This window comes from Eretmochelys imbricata, chromosome 8 (genome assembly GCF_965152235.1).
Source record: "Eretmochelys imbricata isolate rEreImb1 chromosome 8, rEreImb1.hap1, whole genome shotgun sequence".
Taxonomy (NCBI): domain Eukaryota; kingdom Metazoa; phylum Chordata; order Testudines; family Cheloniidae; genus Eretmochelys; species Eretmochelys imbricata.
Genome location: NC_135579.1, coordinates 104,664,799 through 104,685,100, shown reverse-complemented (window position 1 = coordinate 104,685,100; position 20,302 = coordinate 104,664,799). Strand labels below are relative to the sequence as shown.

Here is a 20,302-nt window from a genome sequence, read left to right as displayed (position 1 = left end):
CCTGCTTTGAGCAGGGGGTTGGACTAGATGACCTCCTGAGGTCCCTTCCAACCCTGATATTCTATGATTCTATGATCTAAAGTGATCACTCTCCTTACAATGTGTATGATAATCAAGTTGGGCTATTTCCAGCACAAATCAAGGTTTTCTCCCCCCCACTCCCCCACAAACCCACTCTCCTGTTGGTAATAGCTTATCTAAAGTGATCATTCTCCTTACAATGTGTATGATAATCAAGGTGGGCCATTTCCAGCACAAATCCAGGGTTTAACAAGAACATCTGGGGGAGGGGGGAGGGTAGGAAAAAACAAGGGGAAATAGGTTACCTTGCATAATAACTTAGCCACTCCCAGTCTCTATTCAAGCCTAAGTTAATTGTATCCAATTTGCAAATGAATTCCAATTCAGCAGTCTCTCGCTGGAGTCTGGTTTTGAAGTTTTTCTGTTGTAATATCGCAACTTTCATGTCTGTAATCACGTGACCAGAGAGATTGAAGTGTTCTCCGACTGGTTTATGAATGTTATAATTCTTGACATCTGATTTGTGTCCATTTATTCTTTTACGTATTCTTTTACGTCCAGTTTGACCAATGTACATGGCAGAGGGGCATTGCTGGCACATGATGGCATATATCACATTGGTGGATGTGCAGGTGAACGAGTCTCTGATAGGTTTCAGAGTAACAGCCGTGTTAGTCTGTATTCGCAAAAAGAAAAGGAGTACTTGTGGCACCTTAGAGACTAACCAAATAAATTGGTTAGTCTCTAAGGTGCCACAAGTACTCCTTTTCTTTTTGAGTCTCTGATAGTGTGGCTGATGTTATTAGGCCCTGTGATGATGTCCCCTGAATAGATATGTGGGCACAGTTGGCAACGGGCTTTGTTGCAAGGATAGGTTCCTGGGTTAGTGGTTCTGTTGTGTGGTATGTGGTTGCTGGTAAGTATTTGCTTCAGGTTGGGGGGCTGTCTGTAGGCAAGGACTGGCCTGTCTCCCAAGATTTGTGAGAGTGTTGGTTCATCCTTCAGGATAGGTTGTAGATCCTTAATAATGCGTTGGAGGGGTTTTAGTTGGGGGCTGAAAGTGATGGCTAGTGGTGTTCTGTTATTTTCTTTGTTAGGCCTGTCCTAACTACTGGACATTGACTACTGTCAAAAAAACCCAAACCTTATTTTATTGACAAGTTGACTACCAACAGCTTTTATCTGAAAATGTGCGCAGGTTAGACTTACTCTGGGCATCAGTCAGGACTGCATAATGAAGGATCCCCCACAGGATCCCCGACCCCCTCAAAAAAAAAAGCAGGACAATTTTTGACTTTTCATTAATTTACTCATGCTAGAAGAGGTACAACCAAGAGAGGTGATGTTGGTATTGCTTTTCAGTCCCCTTGAATTAGGGAGGGGGTGTGTGTGTGGGGGGGGGAGGGTTGTACATGTGCCATGCATAGCAGTTTGTTTATGTACAGTGGGATGTCTGTTGAATCCTCCTGAAAGATCTTGATCAAACCTTCCTGGAAATACTCTGTAATCCTCTGCCAAAGGTTTCTAGGGATGGCTGCCTTATTTCTTCCTCCGTGGTAGGACACTTTCCTATGCCAGTCAGAGATAACTTCAGCAGACACCATTGCACTACACAGGCTAGCAGCATATGGGATCTGGGTGGCTTTGGGATGCCAACAGCAGCTGTGCTCTTTGCCTTTGTTACCAGTAGGAGCAAGATATCAGCTAAAATCACCACCATCTGTGGAAAATGGTACTAGTATTCAGTGTTAATGCCCTATGCAGGACCGGCTCTAGGCACCAGCAAACCAAGCACATGCTTGGAGTGGCACTTTTCAAGGGGCAGCACTCTGGCCTTTCTTTTTGTGTGTGTGTGTCTTTGGCGACACTCCAGATTTTTTTTTTTTTGCACTTGGGGGGGGCAAAAAACCTAGAGCTGGCCCTGGCCCTATGCTACTAGTTTCATGCAACTGAGCAATTCCCTCCTTATTGTCCTAACCCGCCACAGACCATACTCAATGTCCAGTGCTGTGACTGACATCATGCAAAAGCAATTCCCAGTGAAAGTGAGAATGAGCATGAAATGCTTAAAACTTCAGAGGAGCAAAGGGAATGAATTTGGCATCTTAAGTATTGCTTTACATAGTGAATATAGTGATAATGGCACCTGTGTGTGTTTTAGCTGAAGCTGCTGCTATTGCAGCCTTGAGGGTTTCCCCTTCCACACCAGTGGAATACCTGACCCAGATAAGGGGAAAAAAGAAGAGGACTTGGGATGATATTTTCAATGAGATCCTGCAAGCCAGTGCTACAGACCATGAGCATAGGGCCTAGAGGATGAACACTGGGGACAGCCTGGAGAAGGAAAGGGTAGAGAGGAGAGAGACGCACCAGGACATAATGAGACTTTTCAGGCAGCAAGCAGATGCTGCAGACTCTGGTGGACTTGCAGGCTCAACAATCCTGGGCTCATCTCCCTCTATAGCCCATTGAAAACTCAATCTCAAGACCTCCCTACATCCCTTCCCTACAACATTTCTTGTGGTATCAGGGCTGCTACACTACCCCTTTGTGGGAAGACTACACTAGAAGGACCACATTTCAAGGGGTTCTAGATATTATCAGAAAGGGATTTTGTCTTCACTTCAAGGCCCTTCCTACTACCCACATCTCCTCAAGGAGGTACCCCAGCAAGAGCTGGACTCTCCTACATCTCAGACTAGTGGAGAAGTTTGTCCGAGTTCAGGGTTAAAGGGTTTTGTTTCCATTATTTTTTCAGTCCATTCTGGACCTTTAGCATTTCAACAAGTTTATCCTTCATTTCAAGTTCAGGATGGTGACTTGAGCCTCCATAATTCCTTAGTTAGATCCTCAAGACTGGTTCATGGCTCTTGATCTCCAAGATGCCTATTTTAATATAGCTCAAAGGAAATCCATCAGATTCCTGTTAGGAGAATCTCACTACAACTAGAAGATGCTGCTCTTTGGCCTTACCCCAGCACATAGGGTATTCACCAAGTGCTAAGCAGTCATGGCAGCTCATTTAATGAGGTCTACTTATATTTCAGCAACTGGGTGATGCAGGGAAGATCACCAGCAACTCAATTCAAGTAACCTTAAAGTTCTTTGCTACACTTTTCTCAGAGAAAAGTCAGCACTTCACCTGAAAGTGTAGAGTTCATAGGAGCCATGGCCAAGAACATTGTTGAGAGTGTTTCAGGCTTCCAAGACACATGACTCCATGCACTTATGTGATGCAGTTTGCCAGACTTCACTTACATTATGCAACAGTGGGTGAAATCAGTTTCCCTACTAACCAGACACCATGTGGACCTGCTGGTCATGGTCAAGAATTCCTCTCCTTGTTAAACTGGTGAAAAAACCCCACTTGAGGTGTGCAATAGATTACCCTTCTCTGCACCTTCACCTGTCAAGACTGTGCTGACAGTCCCACTCAGCTGGCAGCTCATCAGAGCACCTTAAAACTAAGGGCCTATGATCCCTTCAGGAGGTTTGTCTCCACATCAACATCCTACATCTCAGAGCCATCTGCCTGGCATGCAAAGCATTTCTATCTCCCCTCCAGGAATCTAAAGTCCAAGAAACAATACCATAGATATGCATTATGACTAGGGCCCTCCCAAATTTACAGTCCATTTTGGTCAATTTCATGGTCAAAGGATATTTTTAAAAAATCATAAATTTAATGATTTCAGCTATTTAAATCTGAAATGTCAGTGTTGTAATTGTAGGGTTCCTGACTCAAAAAGGATTGGGGGGGTGGGCTGTAGTACTGCTACCCTTACTTTTGGATGGGCTATTACCAGCAGGAGAGTGAATCTGTGTGTGGGGGGGGGAGGGGGCGGAGGGTGAGAAAACCTGGATTTGTGCTGGAAATGGCCCAACTTGATGATCACTTTAGATAAGCTATTACCAGCAGGACAGTGGGGTGGGAGGAGGTATTGTTTCATGATCTCTGTGTGTATATAATGTCTGCTGCAGTTTCCACGGTATGCATCCGATGAAGTGAGCTGTAGCTCACAAAAGCTCATGCTCAAATAAATTGGTTAGTCTCTAAGGTGCCACAAGTACTCCTTTTCTTTTTGCGAATACAGACTAACACAGCTGTTACTCTGAAACCTGATTGATACAGTATCAGTACTGTATACATCTAAATAACCAGAACATAGATTTATAAATTACACATCAGCCCCACCACCAATCCACAAAGTTGCCTTTTTGGTAGCCATTATCTCAGTTCAAAGGGTAGGGGAGATTCAGGCCTGCATGGGAGGTGCCGCTTATACAGAGTTTCATATGAACTCATCCCAAATTCCTGCCCACAGGCATTTCAGAATTCCACATTAACTTCCTAGCTTTCTTCCAAGCCTAAATTTCACACACTTATGTAGTAAAACAATCCTACTATCTCTTGAACAAAGCAATTTAGAGAGAGACACCTGGATTGCAGCCTTGATGTTAAAGATCAGTGATATCTACACCTGTTCTTATACAGTTGGATGTTAACATGCGAGCTAGCCAGATCAGATACTAGTCAAATGAGCTCTAATGCCCAAGTGTATTGAGGGACATTATTCAAACAGCAGCTGAAGCTGCATATTTCCAAAGTTGTAGGGCAGCTATGCGAAGCTCTTTTACAAGACACATCAGATGTCTATTTTAGAAAGAATCTTACTACCCACCTCCAAACTAACAAGAAATGGTCTATGACAAAGAGGGATCCATGTGGACAGATGTGGATTGTTATAGACAAAACATCTCCAAAAACTAGAGTCTGTTGGTCATGTATGGTCCCACAACCTCCCCTGCCCATTTCCTACTCAGAGTCCAAAAACACTGGGATACTGTATTGGCAAAGAAATGATTGGGATTGCTCTACTTTTTATACCCTCAGGTAGTGAGGAACACAAGGACAGCTAGGATGTAGGCCCTGACAGACACTGCTGTCCAAAAAAGGATCTCTTCTCATGTGCACCAGAAGTGGTATGGGTGGACAAGACATTTTTACAGTAACTGATTTTTCAGGTAAGTTAACTGGTCTTTCCACTCCTGGCTCTGGTGGGGAGCATGCTTACTGAACAGAGACTTGGCTGGGGAAGGGGACTGAAATGAAGCCTAGAGGGAGGACTGGCTAGGTGTAGAGAATGGGATGAGGAGCCAGGAACGGGAAACAGGTAGGATTGTGATAGACAGGGATGGTGTCCCTAGCCTGTTTGCCAGAAGCTGGGAATGGAACACTTGATTACCTGTTCTGTCCATTCCCTCTGGGGCATCTGACATTGGCCACTGTTGGCAGACACGATACTGGGCTAGATGGACCTTTAGTCTGACCCAGTATGGCCATTCTTATGAGACAGTTACACAAATTGCATTTAAGAACCTGAATGCTCATTTGCAGGATGGACCAAAGGAAAAGTGTTATTTTCAGAGTTGCTTCATGTCCCTGGGCCCTGGTCTACACTAGGACTTTAGGTCGAATTTAACAGCATTAAATCAATGTAAACCTGCACCCGTCCACACGATGAAGCCCTTTATTTCGACTTAAAGGACTCTTAAAATTGATTTCCTTACTCCACCCCTGACAAGTGGATTAGCACTTAAATCGGCCTTGCTGGCTCGAATTTGGGGTACTGTGGACATAATTCAACAGTATTGGCCTCCGGGAGTTAGCCCAGAGTGCTCTATTTTGACCACCCTAGACAGCACTCTCAACTCAGATGCACTGGCCAGGTAGACAGGAAAAGAACTGTGAACTTTTGAATCTCATTTCCTGTTTGGCCAGCGTGGAAAGCTGCAGGTGACCATGCAGAGCTCATCAGCAGAGGTGACCATGATGGAGTCCCAGAATCGCAAAAGAGCTCCAGCATGGACTGAACGAGAGGTACGGGATCTGATTGCTGTATGGGGAGAGGAATCCGTGCTATCAGAACTACGTTCCCGTTTTCGAAATGCCAAAACCTTTCTCAAAATCTCCCAGAGCATGAAGGACAGAGGCCATAACAGGGACCCAAAGCAGTGCCGCGTGAAACTGAAGGAGCTGAGGCAAGCCTACCAGAAAACCAGAGAGGCGAACGGCTGCTCCGGGTCAGAGCCCCAAACATGCCGCTTCTATGATGAGCTGCATGCCATTTTAGGGGGTTCAGCCACCACTACCCCAGCCATGTTGTTTGACTCCTTCAATGGAGATGGAGGCAATACGGAAGCAGGTTTTGGGGACGAAGAAGATGATGATGAGGTTGTAGATAGCTCAGAGCAAGCAAGCGGAGAAACCGGTTTTCCCTGACAGCCAGGAACTGTTTCTCACCCTGGACCTGCAGCCAGTACTCCCCAAACCCACCCAAGGCTGCCTCCTGGACCCAACAGGCAGAGAAGGGACCTCCGGTGAGTGTACCTTTTAAAATACTATACATGGTTTAAAAGCAAGCATGTGAAAGGATTACTTTGCTCTGGCATTCGCGGCTCTCCTGGATATACTCCAAAAGCCTTTGCAAAAGGTTTCTGGAGAGGGCAGCCTTATTGCAGCCTTCATGGTAGGACACTTTACCACTCCAGGCCAGTAACACGTACTCAGGAATCATTGTACAACAAAGCATTGCAGTGTATGTTTGCTGGCGTTCAAACAACATCTGTTCTTTATCTCTCTGTGTTATCCTCAGGAGAGTGAGATATAATTCATGGTCACCTGGTTGAAATAGAGTGCTTTTCTTCAGGGGACACTCAGAGGAGCCCGTTCCTGCTGGGCTGTTTGTCTGTGGCTAAACAGAAATGTTCCCCGCTGTTAGCCACAGGGAGGGAGGAGGGTTGAGGGGGTAGCCACGCGGTGGGGGGAGGCAAAATGTGACCTTGTAACGAAAGCATATGTGCTATGTCTGTAATGTTAACAGCAAGTTTTACCCTGAAAGAGTGTAGGCACTGTTTTATAAAATGTGTCTTTTTAAATACCGCTGTCCCTTTTCTTTTCTCCACCAGCTGCATGTGTTTCAATGATCACAGGATCTTCTCCTTCCCAGAGGCTAGTGAAGATTAGAAAGAAAAAAAAACAAAAAACACACACTTGAGATGAAATGTTCTGAGCTCATGCTGTCCTTCCACACTGACAGAGCATAGACGAATGTGTGGAGGCAAATAATGTCAGAGTGCAGGAAAGCACAAAATGACCAGGAGGAGAGGTGGCGGGCTGAAGAGAGGGCTGAAGCTCAAATGTGGTGGCAGCATGATGAGAGGAGGCAGAATTCAATGCTGAGGCTGCTGGAGGACCAAACCAGTATGCTCCAGTGTATGGTTGAGCTGCAGCAAAGGCAGCTGGAGCACAGACTGCCACTACAGCCCTTGTGTAACCAACTGCCCTCCTCCCCAAGTTCCATAGCCTCCACACCCAGCTGCCCAAGAACATGGTGGGGGGGCCACTGGCCAACCAGCCACTCTGCCACAGAGGATTGCCCAAAAAAGAAGGCTGGCATTCAATAAATTTTAAAGTTGTAAACTTTTCAAGTGCTATGTGGCATTTTCCTTCCCTCCTCCACCACCCCTCCTGGGGTGCCTTGGTAGTTATCCCCCTATTTGTGTGATGAATGAATAAAGAATGCATGAATGTGAAGCAACAATGACTTTATTGCCTCTGCAAGCAGTGATTGAAGGGAGGAGGGGAGGGTGGTTAGCTTACAGGGAAGTAGAGCGAACCAAGGGGCGGGGGGTTTCATCAAGGAGAAACAGACAGAACTTTCACACCGTAGCCTGGCCAGTCATGAAACTGGTTTTCAAAGCTTCTCTGATGCATACCGCGCCCTCCTGTGCTCTTCTAACTGCCCTGGTGTCTGGCTGTCCACCAGAGCTTGCAGCACTATTGAAAAGTACCACTTGCAGTTTATGTACTCGGCGGCTTGGTGCTCCGGTGCCAAGATAGGGATATGGGTTCTGTCTATGGCCCCACCACAGTTAAGGAATCCCATTGCAGCAAAGCCATCCACTATGACCTGCACATTTCCCAGGGTCACTACCCTTGATATAAGCAGATCTTTGATTGCATGGGCTACTTGCATCACAGCAGCCCCAACAGTAGATTTGTCCACTCCAAATTGATTCCCAACTGACCGGTAGCTGTCTGGCCTTGCAAGCTTCCACAGGGCTATCGCCACTCGCTTCTTGACTGTGAGGGCTGCTCTCATCTTGGTATTCATGTTCTTCAGGGCAGGGGAAAGCAAGTCACAAAGTTTCATGAAAGTGCCCTTATGCATGCAAAAGTTTTGCAGCCACTGGGAATCGTCCCAGACCTGCAACACTATGCAATCCCACCAGTCTGTGCTTGTTTCCCGAGCCCAGAATCGGCGTTCCACAGCATGAACCTGCCCCATTAGCACCATGATGCATGCATTGGCAGGGCCCAAGCTTTCAGAGAAATCTGTGTCCATGTCCTGATCACTCACATGACTGCACTGACATCGCCTCCTTGCCCGGTATCCCTCTGCCAGGTTCTGGTGCTGCATATACTGCTGGATAATGCGTGTGGTGTTTAATGTGCTCCTAATTGCCAAAGTGAGCTGAGCGGCCTCCATGCTTGCGTTGGTATGGTGTCCGCACAGAAAAAAGGCGCGAAACGATTGTCTGCCCTTGCTTTCACAGAGGGAGGGAGGGAATGGGGGCCTGACGATATGTACCCAGAACCACCCGTGACAATGTTTTAGCCCCATCAGGCATTGGGATCTCAACCCAGAATTCCAACGGGCAGGGGAGACTGCGGGAACTGTGGGATAGCTATCCACAGTGCAACGATCTGGAAGTCTACTCTAGCCTCGGTACTGTGGAAGCACTCCGCTGAGTTAATGCACTTAGAGCATTTTCTGTGGGGACACATACACACTCGAATATATTAAACCGATTCCTAAAAACTGACTTCTATAAATTCGACCTTATTCCATAGGGTAGACATACCCTAAGTCACTGCTGGAATCCGTAGAGAAACAATACACTGTTTTAGTTTTCAGGAGTTTAATAGTTACAAAATGTCAGACAGCTGTTCTACATGCAACACTGACCCAACCACTTACACTGCACTGGTCATTGACGTCAACAGGGCATGATGCACAAGTATTGATCATTAGGATTCTATATCAAGGTATTGTCAGTAAGACTAGTAAAAAGGATGGTTGACACCTACAGACAAGACTTCTCTTGACTCACAGTATACAATCTTTAAATAGTCAGAAAATTCAAAAAATACTTGACACTTGTTCTTTTCCTGAAGGCAGACTAGTATCCTCAGACTAACAGTAGAGCACAGGCAGCAAGTTTACTTCTGCTTGGAAAAGAATTCTTTGCTTTTCTGAACATCAGGTTTGATGGTTTCACTCCCAGGTTTCCAACCAGCTGGGCAAACTGAAAGAGAAGTTGTATTAACTGCTTGTAGAAGTTTCTGTAAGATATGTTTTTACAAGAGAACAGAGCATGCCAGCAATTCATAAGACTGAAAATATACAATATGATTACAGCAATAAGTAACTGTCACTGCCATTCACCTTAACACTTGATTCTGTTTTACTTTTATTTTGTGCTTCAGTTATCAGTGCCCAAGGAAGCTATAGACAATTTTAATTCTGGCATTTCCCCAGCTTCTGAATGCTTTTATAGCTATTTGCAGACTCAGGAATCCTAGAGGGGAAACATACTCTAGTGGCTTTAAATCCTTCTGCCCCCAGTTTGTCCCTGTCCTCATCTGTTCCTGTCCTCCCCCACCTCCAACTCCCAGCCAGGCTGCTTCTTACTTCACTGCCTCGGCACCACCAGGGGACAATTGAGTACACAGGACAGTCTCCCTGCTCAGTTCTGGTGCCTGGCACCAATGGCCAACAGCAACTAGGAGGAGCAAGTGCAGGTAAAGTATTGCTCAGTCTCTGGAGAGGGCATACACCCAGCCTGGTCAGCACATAAAAGACAGTGCTGCAATGGCACGTGCCCAGTACATGCATAATCTTTGGAGACTTCAACAATAAGCTTGGAGCCTGTGCCAACTGATTTGTCAGAGGCTTCTAACTTGGACAGTAATCCACTCAAATTTGGCCTAGTGGAAAGACAGCACATCCCTTAAATCAGGGCAGGAACACTAGCAAATTGAGTCTGCCCAAAAGCATGGAAGCACTAGTGCTTAACAAAATGGCTGGAAGAAGTTACTATGGGCAACAGTATTTTCCCCTAGTTTTGGTCTCTGACCCATTTAGGAGAATGGTTTCTAAGAGAAAAGATCCAGCCTGAGGGAGACACCTGGAATGAAAACGCAGAATGGGTAGTTGAAGTTCAGCAATTCTAAGCAACTTAAGACAGTCTTGTAACGGAAAGTGTTACTTAAACTGCCAATTCTGTCCGTAATTAAAAGTGGATTAAGCAGTGAGCCAATGTTTGGTTAGAAATAATTGCGCTGATTCAAGACTATTACAGTGTTAGCTACCAGAATAGCAAGTTCTCATTAGAAGTTCTTTAATAGGTTTGTTTCAGTGTAACAGATTCCAACCTCCAGCACCACAGAACTTATGGACAGAATGCAAGAGGGAGCCCTGAGCTGCTAGCCAGTTGCTCTTCTGCCCTTCCTAATTTGACTTGCCCCATGACTACAGGGAAAGGTGAGAAGCCAAAGCATGGAGAGCTGCCATGCCCGTCTGCCCAAGCCTTCCCATAGGATGCTTTATCAAGCCCGGGGAGAGATGCAGCCTGCCCAGGAATTTACTAGGGAGCCATTGTAATATTACCCAAGTCTTGCATAGTACTTTTCATCCATAAATCTTTTCAGTTGCATCTAGTCCATCCCTGGAGGGCACAAGTGAGTATAGCCACTGGTTAGGTGTACATTTGTTCTTCAAATGGTGGAGCATATAAGCCATTGAATTAGATCAAGCAACTGCTACCTGCTTACATAGCTTGATGTTACTGAGTAAGTGCCCATTACCAGAATCAGTCATATTTTTAAGTGATGTTTGTACATTACATGAAGTAATGCTTAATAGATTAACTAAAATAAGGGTAGAACAGCATTGTGTTGCATTTTTACAGATGAATGAGAAAAATCTCTATAAGACAAGGTTTCTTTGTTTTTGGGTGCATTTTGAGGTTACCTCCAACTAAGTAAGTTTCTGCATAAGCTTTATGCCAAAACATGCAAGTGCCTTGAGTTTACAAAGGCCCTGGCTATGTGGCATTGCTTTTCCAGTTGGTAAGATTATTTCCCTTTACAAGAGGAAAGGGGTACTTTTAAATACTTCAGGCAAACTAATGCAAGAGCTTACCTTCTCCATGTTTATCTGTGAACTGGAAAGCCTGGACTAATCTGAGAGTTTCATCAACTGAGCGGCCAACAGGGAGATCATTGATGGTAATTTGACGCAAGATTCCTTTATCATCAATAATGAACAGGCCTCTGCAGAAAAGCACATAAAAATTTTGAACACAAAAGTCAAAACAAAGAACAGACTTTGAAAGAAAGATTATGCCTTCAGTTCTGCAAGTATACTCTAATGTGGCAGTACAACAAGCTACTGCATGGGTTTGTTTTTTAGTGTGATACTAAGTTACTGAACCTTTCAAAGAAAGTCAGGCTGCACAACAATACTATCCCTTGTATGTAAAATATTGAAACAAGTGTTTGTCCCACAATACTACATTGCAGGCTTATCCTCAACATAAGCTAGAGGTGACAGGAGAACAAATTTTCATCTGGAGACCATTTACAACTCCCATTGCAATAGGAAATATACCCAGGAGGAGAGCCTTCCATGCATAAGGATCAACGGAAAAAAAGAATAGAACAGAGAAGGAAGGTAGCAGAGGCAAGGACAGGGAAGCTCCTTTCACATGTGTCAAATATCAAGGGAAGGGTAAACACCTTTAAAATCCCTCCTGGCCAGAGGAAAAACCCTTTCACCTGTAAAGGGTTAAGAAGCTAGGATAACCTCACTGACACCTGACTAAAATGACCAATGATGAGACAAGATACTTTCAAAGCTGGAGGGGGGGAAAAACAAAGGGTCAGTGTGATGCTTTGGCTGGGGACAGAACAGGAATGGAGTCTTAGAACTTAGTAAGTAATCTAGCTAGATATGCCTTAGATTCTGTTTTCTTTAAATGGCTGAGAAAATAAGCTGTGCTGAATGGAATGGATATTCCTGTCTTTGTGTCTTTTTGTAACTTAAGGTTTTGCCTAGAGGGATTCTCTATGTTTCGAATCTAATTACCCCATAAGGTATTTACCAACCTGATTTTACAGAGGTGATTCTTTTTACTTTTTCTTCTATTAAAATTCTTCTAAGAACCTGATTACTTTTTCATTGTTCTTAAGATCCAAGGGTTTGGGTCTGTGGTCACCTATGCAAATTGGTGAGGATTTTTATCAAGCCTTCCCTAGGAAGGGGGGTGCAAGGTTTTGGTGAGGATTTTGGGGGGGAAGACGTTTCCAAACGAGCTCTTTCTGAATAAAATAAAACCAGTTAGATGTTTGGTAGTAAAACCAAAAGTAGCAAAAGCAGAAGTCCATGGGCAAAAGATAAAATAGTTTGTACCTTGGGGAATTTTTAACCTAAGCTGGTAAAAGTAAGCTTAGGAGGTTTGCATGCAGGTCCCCACATCTGTACCCTACAGTTCAGGGTGGGGAAGGAACCTTGACAACATGGATGAAAGGAACACTCATGTCAGAGACCTAATGAAGCCATAGCTGAACCTCCTTTCAAAACTATATTGAAATTAGCAGGTATTTGGTTGCAGTAGATAAACTCTAGTCTCGAGGTGAGGCTGCTGAAGTTAAGCTCTGAATGGCAGGCCACAAAAGATCCTGTGGTCTTCCAGACCTGTCAGATCATCTGAAATCAATATTCAGAAAGGTGTTATGAGATGTTCACTTCCTTAGACTAAAATAGCAGTCATGAGGCAGGTATATACAGGAAGCTCAAACACCCAGCTTGATATTTCTTTCATTAAGCTAGCATTTACATTTATATGGTTCATTGCAAATCTGTGCTTTGCAGACTACACAGTGTGTCACTATGGAAACAGCAATTTTGAGTGAAGAGTGGCAACTAGTTAGTATGCCGTCTAATAGCGACATGGGTTAGGAAAAGGAAGGCAACTTTCAGCTAGAGAAACCAAGGTATGAGCGAGTGCCTTTGGCAGCCAAACATGGCATGTTTGAGAAAGCTTAGAGAATTTTAGTTTGAGTGCAGGGAAGCAAGTAAGCTAAATGAACTTTAGCTTGCAAGATCTCCCAAGTACATGAGAGTTTTAGCAGTTTTTTTGGTAAAGACACTCTAGAAGTTTTTTTTACTTCTATTTGAAGTAATCTGTGGATCACAGCAGTCATGAGGATAGCCTGCCAGCAGCCTTACCTGTATGCAATACCTTCATCTTCTTTTAATACGCCGTACTCTTTAGCAACGGTGCGTTTTGTATCAGAAACCAGTGGAATGTTCATGTTACCCAATCCACCCTGCTTCTTAGGAGTATTGATCCTGACAAGGAAGAGGAGTATGTCAGGAAGGAGAGGACACAGCAGTTCAGGAAACTACAGGAGTACAGTGTACCTGTGCTGGAATACCTATACCTTTTTGCAGAATTAATATTGCAATTAACTGCGTCATTAATGTCTTGGGGAAAGATGGCAATTGCAGTAATTAAGCAATATTCTTAGGTCAGATGCCAGCTCTATTAATTGGTATTGATCACAACAAGACACTTCTGTTATACAATTGCTGCTTGCTAGTCTTGATGTAGATTTGAATACAGCAGAAAAGTTAAGAGATTTTTTTTTTAGTATACTCTGTAGAAAAACTAGCATAAGTCACAAGCATTAAAGATGGATGCTTACCAGGCAAGGTGACAGAAGTGAGAGTCAACAGAAGCTCCAATTACTTGACAGTTTAGTTTCTTAAACTCATCAGCCCTGTCACTGAATGCAATAATCTCAGTTGGACAAACAAAGGTGAAGTCAAGGGGATAGAAGAAGAAAACAACATATTTTCCTAGGGAAAAATAAAAAACCCATAAATTAGTCCTTTGGGCAAGTTAGACTGCCTTAGATAGTTACAGTAGTCTCAAAAGCACAAACATACACAAAGACCCTGTGTATTCCACTTAACAACTAGGTCAGGACTGTTTCGTCTTTAGAACAGGAGGTCATCTGCTTTAGTTATACTACTAGCTTCCATACAGAAACTGTATATTTGTTGGCTACAAAATGTTCAATTCCACTGTAGGATGTACTATATCATTAATATTCTTGGTGCATTGTTATTAGACCAAGGAGGACTGAAGTGTTTTATGATTTTTTTAAAAAAGTCGTGCTCTATTTTTCCCCAAGGCAGCCAGTTTTCTAGTGCTATAGAAGAATACTGCTTCCAGCTAGCTAATGAAGATGGGAAAGCATTAAGTTAGTTCCATTTGAAAAACAAAAAAATGGACTGTGCCACATAATATTTGAGATGTTGCATCAGCTCCTTGTCTGGAGTGATAAGCAAGCCAAACAGGTCTGATCCAATACATTTTAGAGTAAATTAAGCTCTCATTAAAGTTTAGGATTCACATTTGCTACCCACCAAGCAGAACATGGGCAAATACTGCCAAATTCCTCACACAGCTTCGCAAGTGAAGACTGAGGTGTACTTGTAATAACCCTACCATGCCAGCTCTGGACTTCTCAATCAAATCACTGCACAAGTTACATTCTAAGAAAGGATGACCACCAACTCGGACTTTTGAATCAATCCAAGTCACCAGAAATGAAATGCAGTACACATGTAGATTCCCTACTTCTCTCTTCCACAAGTGCAACTGTATACTTTTAGACTTACCTTTATAGTCAGAGAGGGTGATGTCTTTGAACTGCCCATCAGGCATCACAGCTGTGGCTTTGAAGCTGGGGGCTGGTTTCCCAATAAATGCATTTCCTGCAGACATCTTGATATGGGCTAGAATATTAGAGACATGTTAGACAATGTAGCTTTTCTGAAATGTAGCATTGTCAACCCAAGGAGCAACATGCAGTTTTGCCATAATAATCCAGTGGTTTTTTTAGACTGGAAACTTCTGTCATTAATATTGACCACAAGTTCAGCGAGTAAGTTTAGTTTGCCAAAGCCTCTGGTGCCTAGGTATCACATAGCTACACTAAGTAGGATCTTAAAAAAAGACGTCAGTATTGACTACTGACATTACAAGTAGTCACACACACACTTTAGGAAGAGGAGACAAATGCAATCAACATATCTAAGACCAAACTACTTGAGACACTACCAAACTGAGTTCATACAACGTTAATAAGATTCCATGGACTAGACTTGTTCCTCTTCTGCCCTCTGCCTTAAGTAATTTAAAATGTATCATGCACAAAGTTAGCATATTAACTTTGAGTTCACTCAGCGTCTCACTACAAAATTCAAGATCTGAAAAGAAGCTGGCCTTCTGCAGTTGTGCTAGTATGCAGCATGACTCCGAGTTAACAGATCCAACCCACACAAGGAAGCCTCTGTCTGTTCCATGTTCAGAATGGATACATGCAGTTCAAGACCTTGACCATTCCACCATGCTATTGGTTTGATAACAAATAAGCATTGCCAGTATGCCTAGGAGGACTATGTCCTTCCTCCAATTAGAGTATATCAAAGGTTGTTAAAGTGTAAGGTTAAAAGCTTCCATTTTATTTGATAGTGAAAAGGGAGCTGTGTGTGTAAACCCCCCCCCAAAAAACTACTGGAAAATTTAGGAACTCAGTCATTTTACAACACTATGTATTTCAGTGTTACTATGACTGTGTATTAATTCAGACTTAAGCTATTTGTACCAGTTTTACCAAATCAATTATTTTATTGTAGTGCTGAATTAGCAAGTTTGTGATTAGGAGTGCTTTCCCAACACTACAGAGCATTTATACTTCTTAGAGGTTATTTAAGATTGTGTAAGGACAACAACGTTTCTTTTGTTCAGTCTAAGGGAGATGGCTGTGTTGCAGAATGGTCAGACTCCACTTCAGTTATTTCAGAAGTTAGACATCAGATGCATTTTGTTTTGATGCTTTTAAGAGCTTCATGCCTGTGTAAGGGAAAACATATTTAAAGCTCTATGCACAAAAGCAAACTGCTTTAGTTTCAGTAAAGTTATGTTAGACTATATCTTTAAGAAAATGGCAAGTTTTGTATGAAATTTGTTAGGCAACGTTGTTGCCAAGAATTAATACTCAAGTGAGAAAGCTGCATTATGATTCCCCACAGCATAGTTTCTACCTTGTTTGGAGTCTCTGCCACAGTCTAGTATTATCACAGCACATGGCAACTAACCACAGAAAACTATCTGGCATACTCTAGCTAAATTTGACAGCATTTCCTGAACACAACATGGTGAAGACGGCATCAAATACAGCTTAATCAGCTCATAGTTAATCTTCAAGTCCCCCTGTAGCTTCAAAGGTTAGCTGAAACAATTGGGTCCTGCAGCATCCTCTAAAGACAACAAGTTTCAGAGTAACAGCCGTGTTAGTCTGTATTCGCAAAAAGAAAAAGGAGTACTTGTGGCACCTTAGAGACTAACCAATTTATTTGAGCATAAGCTTTCGTGAGCTACAGCTCACTTCATCGGATGCATACTGTGGAGAGAGTAGAAGATTTTTGTACACACAAAGCATGAAAAAATGGGTCTCTCCCCCCACCCCACTCTCCTGCTGGTAATAGCTTATCTAAAGTGATCACTCTCCTTACAATGTGTATGATGATCAAGGTGGGCCATTTCCAGCACAAATCCAGGGTTTAACAAGAACGTCTGGGGGGAGGGGGGTAGGAAAAAACAAGGGAAAATAGGTTACCTTGCATACCTTGTTTTTTCCTCCCCCCCAAGACGTTCTTGTTAAACTCTGGATTTGTGCTGGAAATGGCCCACCTTGATCATCATACACATTGTAAGGAGAGTGATCACTTTAGATAAGCTATTACCAGCAGGAGAGTGGGGTGGGGGGAGAGAAAACCTTTTGTAGTGGTAAATACCCATTTTTTCATGCTTTGTGTGTATAAAAAGATCTTCTACACTTTCCACAGTATGCATCCGATGAAGTGAGCTGTAGCTCACGAAAGCTTATGCTCAAATAAATTGGTTAGTCTCTAAGGTGCCACAAGTAAAGACAACAAGTTCAGGCTATTTGAACCAGGGTGGGAGGGGAGTCCAGAAAAAATCCCTGCCAGCCCCTTCTCCCCCAGTGATACCAGAATGGAAGTAGAGGTTCTGATACTAGTCACAATAGTGGTACTGTACTATCCCTTTTTACAATTTGTTAAACATGAATAAAACTTTTGTTCTACAATGCCTAGTAAGAAGACACAGTTGTGCAATTCTGAGGCCACTGAACTAGCTTCGCTTAACATGGCTCTCTGAACCTTGCTCTGGAGCCAGCTCACCCGCACTGAGGAACTCAGCCCACAGAAACCAAGCATGGCATTAGTCCTAACACTAGATAGGGCCGGTTCCCTCCACGCTCACCAACTTCAAGATAACCTCCATCCAAACCAGATTTCCCCGAAGTTAGAACCTAAAGAGTCCAAACCAGATTTCTCTGCTAAACTTCTGCCATTAAAGGATTAATAGCCTGCTAGGACATTGGTCTATCCAGCCAAGAGAAATTGGGATTACAACATGCCATTTCAGGGCCACCTTAAGAGCATTTGTTTCCCCTACTCTCCCTGTAAGGAGAGAAGCTGCCAGTATCACAATCCGCTGATGGCGGATACCAGAGAAATCCCAAAGTTGGTTCCCTTAACGCTCCTGCGCTTTGCTCCCAGAAAAAAAGGAGCGTATTAGGAACAACATTCGTTTCAGGGAGCCAGATTTATTCAGCTCCCGGAGGTCACGCTAACAACAGATTTTCAGATTGTTCTAGCTAAAGTCTCTTCCCTCCTCCCCCTTAAAGGCAAAGGGGACCTGACGCATAAAAGCATCTAAGCGTTAACAGGCTTGGTGTTCCTGGCAGAAAAATTAGTTCACCATGCTCTGCCCTTCTGCTACCCCAGGTGCGGCCCAGAACAGTTAGACGATCCGCAAGCATTTCGACAGGAAGGCAACTCAAGCCAAGCACAGAGCACACACACACCGTTTCCCTCTAACTTACAAAGTCCCATTTAGGAAGAAAAAAACGTCAGAAAGCTTTTACCCTCACTCCCGCCTGCCCAGCACCACACAGCTCGAGTCTGCATATTTTTAAGCAATCCTCATTTGTATGGAGGGAGCCAAGGGTAGGTTTACCCAAAAAACGAACAAACCCACCCAAATCTACCCTGCAGATAAAACATGTTACACCATAATTTAAATTTGGCTACGGGCAGATAACTGAAGCTTGCACCGACAGACACTTACATAAAGGAAAGGCAGGCTCCTCAAACGCCACTTCTCACACACACACAGAGGCAGATTCCCAAAACTAACTAAACTGCCTGCAAGCAGGCTCTGCAGCTGTGGCTTTATAGCCTCCCGGATCTCGCGAGGAAACGGGGCAGGGTGGCGAGGGGGGAAAGAATAAAGGAAACTCCCCCGGCCCCTCCTCTTCTGTCTCCGTTACAGATGCTATGGCTGCAGCGCCAGCATGACTGTGCAGATTTACACAGCTCCCTGGGTGTTTCGCTAAGGGAAGACATGTACAAGGTTATGTAGAGACGGAGGCAGCCTTAGTATCCCTGGTGTTGCAAACTGAGTGAATTTGAAGAAGTGGCGATTTCAGTCTAGATACTACAGTGGTATGTGCTTTAGAAATGTGCAGTGTGATAGTAATAAACGTTTGATCAATTTATGGGAAGGTGGTTTCAAAGGGTCCTTAGAAAGCCATTGTGAGCTTCCATTGCAAGAGAAAGAGATCATTAAAAACTGTTTAACTTGAATTTATAGTCTAGTTAGCTAGCAGTACTTTACCACTTGTGACATGGGAGGTGAGGAGGAAACATTTTAGACTTTGTGGGAAAGTAAGGTTTATGGGGTTTAACTGTACCAGTGAGGTCTGTAGAAGTTTTGCCATTTAAAAACAGAATTAGGCTTATATTGGAATTCTAGTATATAAAATATGTTATAAACATACATATATATATATATATATGACCAAATAAATCATTCTCACTATATTAATACAAGCAGTCCCCCTAGCTGTATCTGCTAGCCTTTTCCACCTAATATTTCTTGCCTCTGTTCTCACTGGTACAATATCATCAGTGGAAGCATTTTGTTTTCAGTTTTGTCACTACCCCAAATTAAAGGTGATCTCCGAGCTCTGACAGGGACACAGAGCAGCCCTCTGCTGAACAAAGTTAAATCTTCCCTTGGATGGGGTTTGATCTAAAGTTCATTGGATTCAGTGGAAATATTGTCACAGAGTTCAATGGACGTTGCATCAGGCCTGTGAAGCAGCTATTCTGAGGGACATGCAGAGGAATTTCCAGGACTAAATGGCCTGTGTAAACGTCTACAAGTATTCTGAAACGTTGGATCCAAGAATATATCAAACTGACGTTCTGTTTGGTTTAGGCACACAACTGAGTTTAATGCTAAAATTAGGGCTATAAAGCGATTAAAAAAATTAATCGCAATTAATTGTGCAATTACAAAAATAATTGCATGATTAGTTGTGCTGTTCAACAATAGAATACCATTTATTTTAAATATTTTTGGATGTTTACTACATTTTAAAATATATTAATTTCAATTACAACACAGAATACAAAGTGTACAGTGCTCACTTTATATTTATTTTTTATTACAAATATTTGCACTGTAAAAAAACAAAAAAATTGTATTTTTCAATTCCCCTCATACAAGTACTGGGGTGCAATCTCTATCATGAAAGTTGAACTTACAAGTGTAGAACTATGTAAAAAAAACTGCATTCAAAAATAAAACAGTGTAAAATTTTAGAGCCTACTAGTCCACTCAGCCCTACTTCTTGGTCAGCCAATCACTCAGACAAACAAGGTTGTTTACATTTGCAGGAGACAGTGCTGCCTGCTTCTTATTACAATGTGACCTGAAAGTGAGAAGAGGCATTTGCATGGCGCTGCTGTAGACAGCATCACAAGATATTTATGTGCCAGATGCACTAAAGATTCATATGTCCCTTCATGCTTCAACCACCATTACAGAGGATGTGCATCCGTGCTGATGACGGGTTCTGCTCGGTAATGATCCAAAGCAGTGCGGACTGACACATGTTCATTTTTATCATCTCAGTCAGATGCCACCAGCAGAAGGCTGATTTTCTTTTTTGGTGGTTCGGGTTCTGTAGTTTCCGCATCAG

The 20,302-nt window shown here is 43.2% G+C and overlaps 2 protein-coding genes across 2 annotated transcripts in view; one reads left to right on the top strand and one right to left on the bottom strand.

The window, feature by feature from the left end:
* Positions 1 to 8,989: 8,989 nt before the first annotated feature.
* PRDX1 (peroxiredoxin 1) lies at positions 8,990 to 18,524 on the bottom strand. The gene is made up of 6 exons (XM_077824956.1): positions 18,382 to 18,524; positions 14,841 to 14,957; positions 13,859 to 14,012; positions 13,380 to 13,502; positions 11,292 to 11,422; positions 8,990 to 9,393 (listed from the first exon to the last, which is right to left on the bottom strand). Exons 2-6 carry the CDS (start codon positions 14,944 to 14,946, stop codon positions 9,308 to 9,310), a joined length of 600 nt encoding a protein of 199 aa, XP_077681082.1. The 5' UTR covers positions 14,947 to 14,957; positions 18,382 to 18,524; the 3' UTR covers positions 8,990 to 9,307.
* A 91-nt stretch (positions 18,525 to 18,615) lies between these two features.
* Positions 18,616 to 20,302, top strand: part of AKR1A1 (aldo-keto reductase family 1 member A1) — a 46,057-nt gene continuing 44,370 nt past the window's right edge. Inside the window, exon 1 of the mRNA XM_077824954.1 lies at positions 18,616 to 18,758. The gene's annotated coding sequence lies outside the window, so the exon portion shown is untranslated. The remainder of the gene's footprint in view (positions 18,759 to 20,302) is intronic.

Coding starts and splice junctions, on each gene's coding strand:
- PRDX1 (XM_077824956.1), bottom strand. CDS start 14,946: ATGTCTGCAGGAAATGCATTTATTGGGAAACCAGCCCCCAGCTTCAAA. Junction 14,013..14,840: donor CACCCTCTCTGACTATAAAG/GTAAGTCTAAAA, acceptor ATTTTTCCCTAG/GAAAATATGTTGTTTTCTTC. Junction 9,394..11,291: donor CACAGATAAACATGGAGAAG/GTAAGCTCTTGC, acceptor CTTCTCTTTCAG/TTTGCCCAGCTGGTTGGAAA.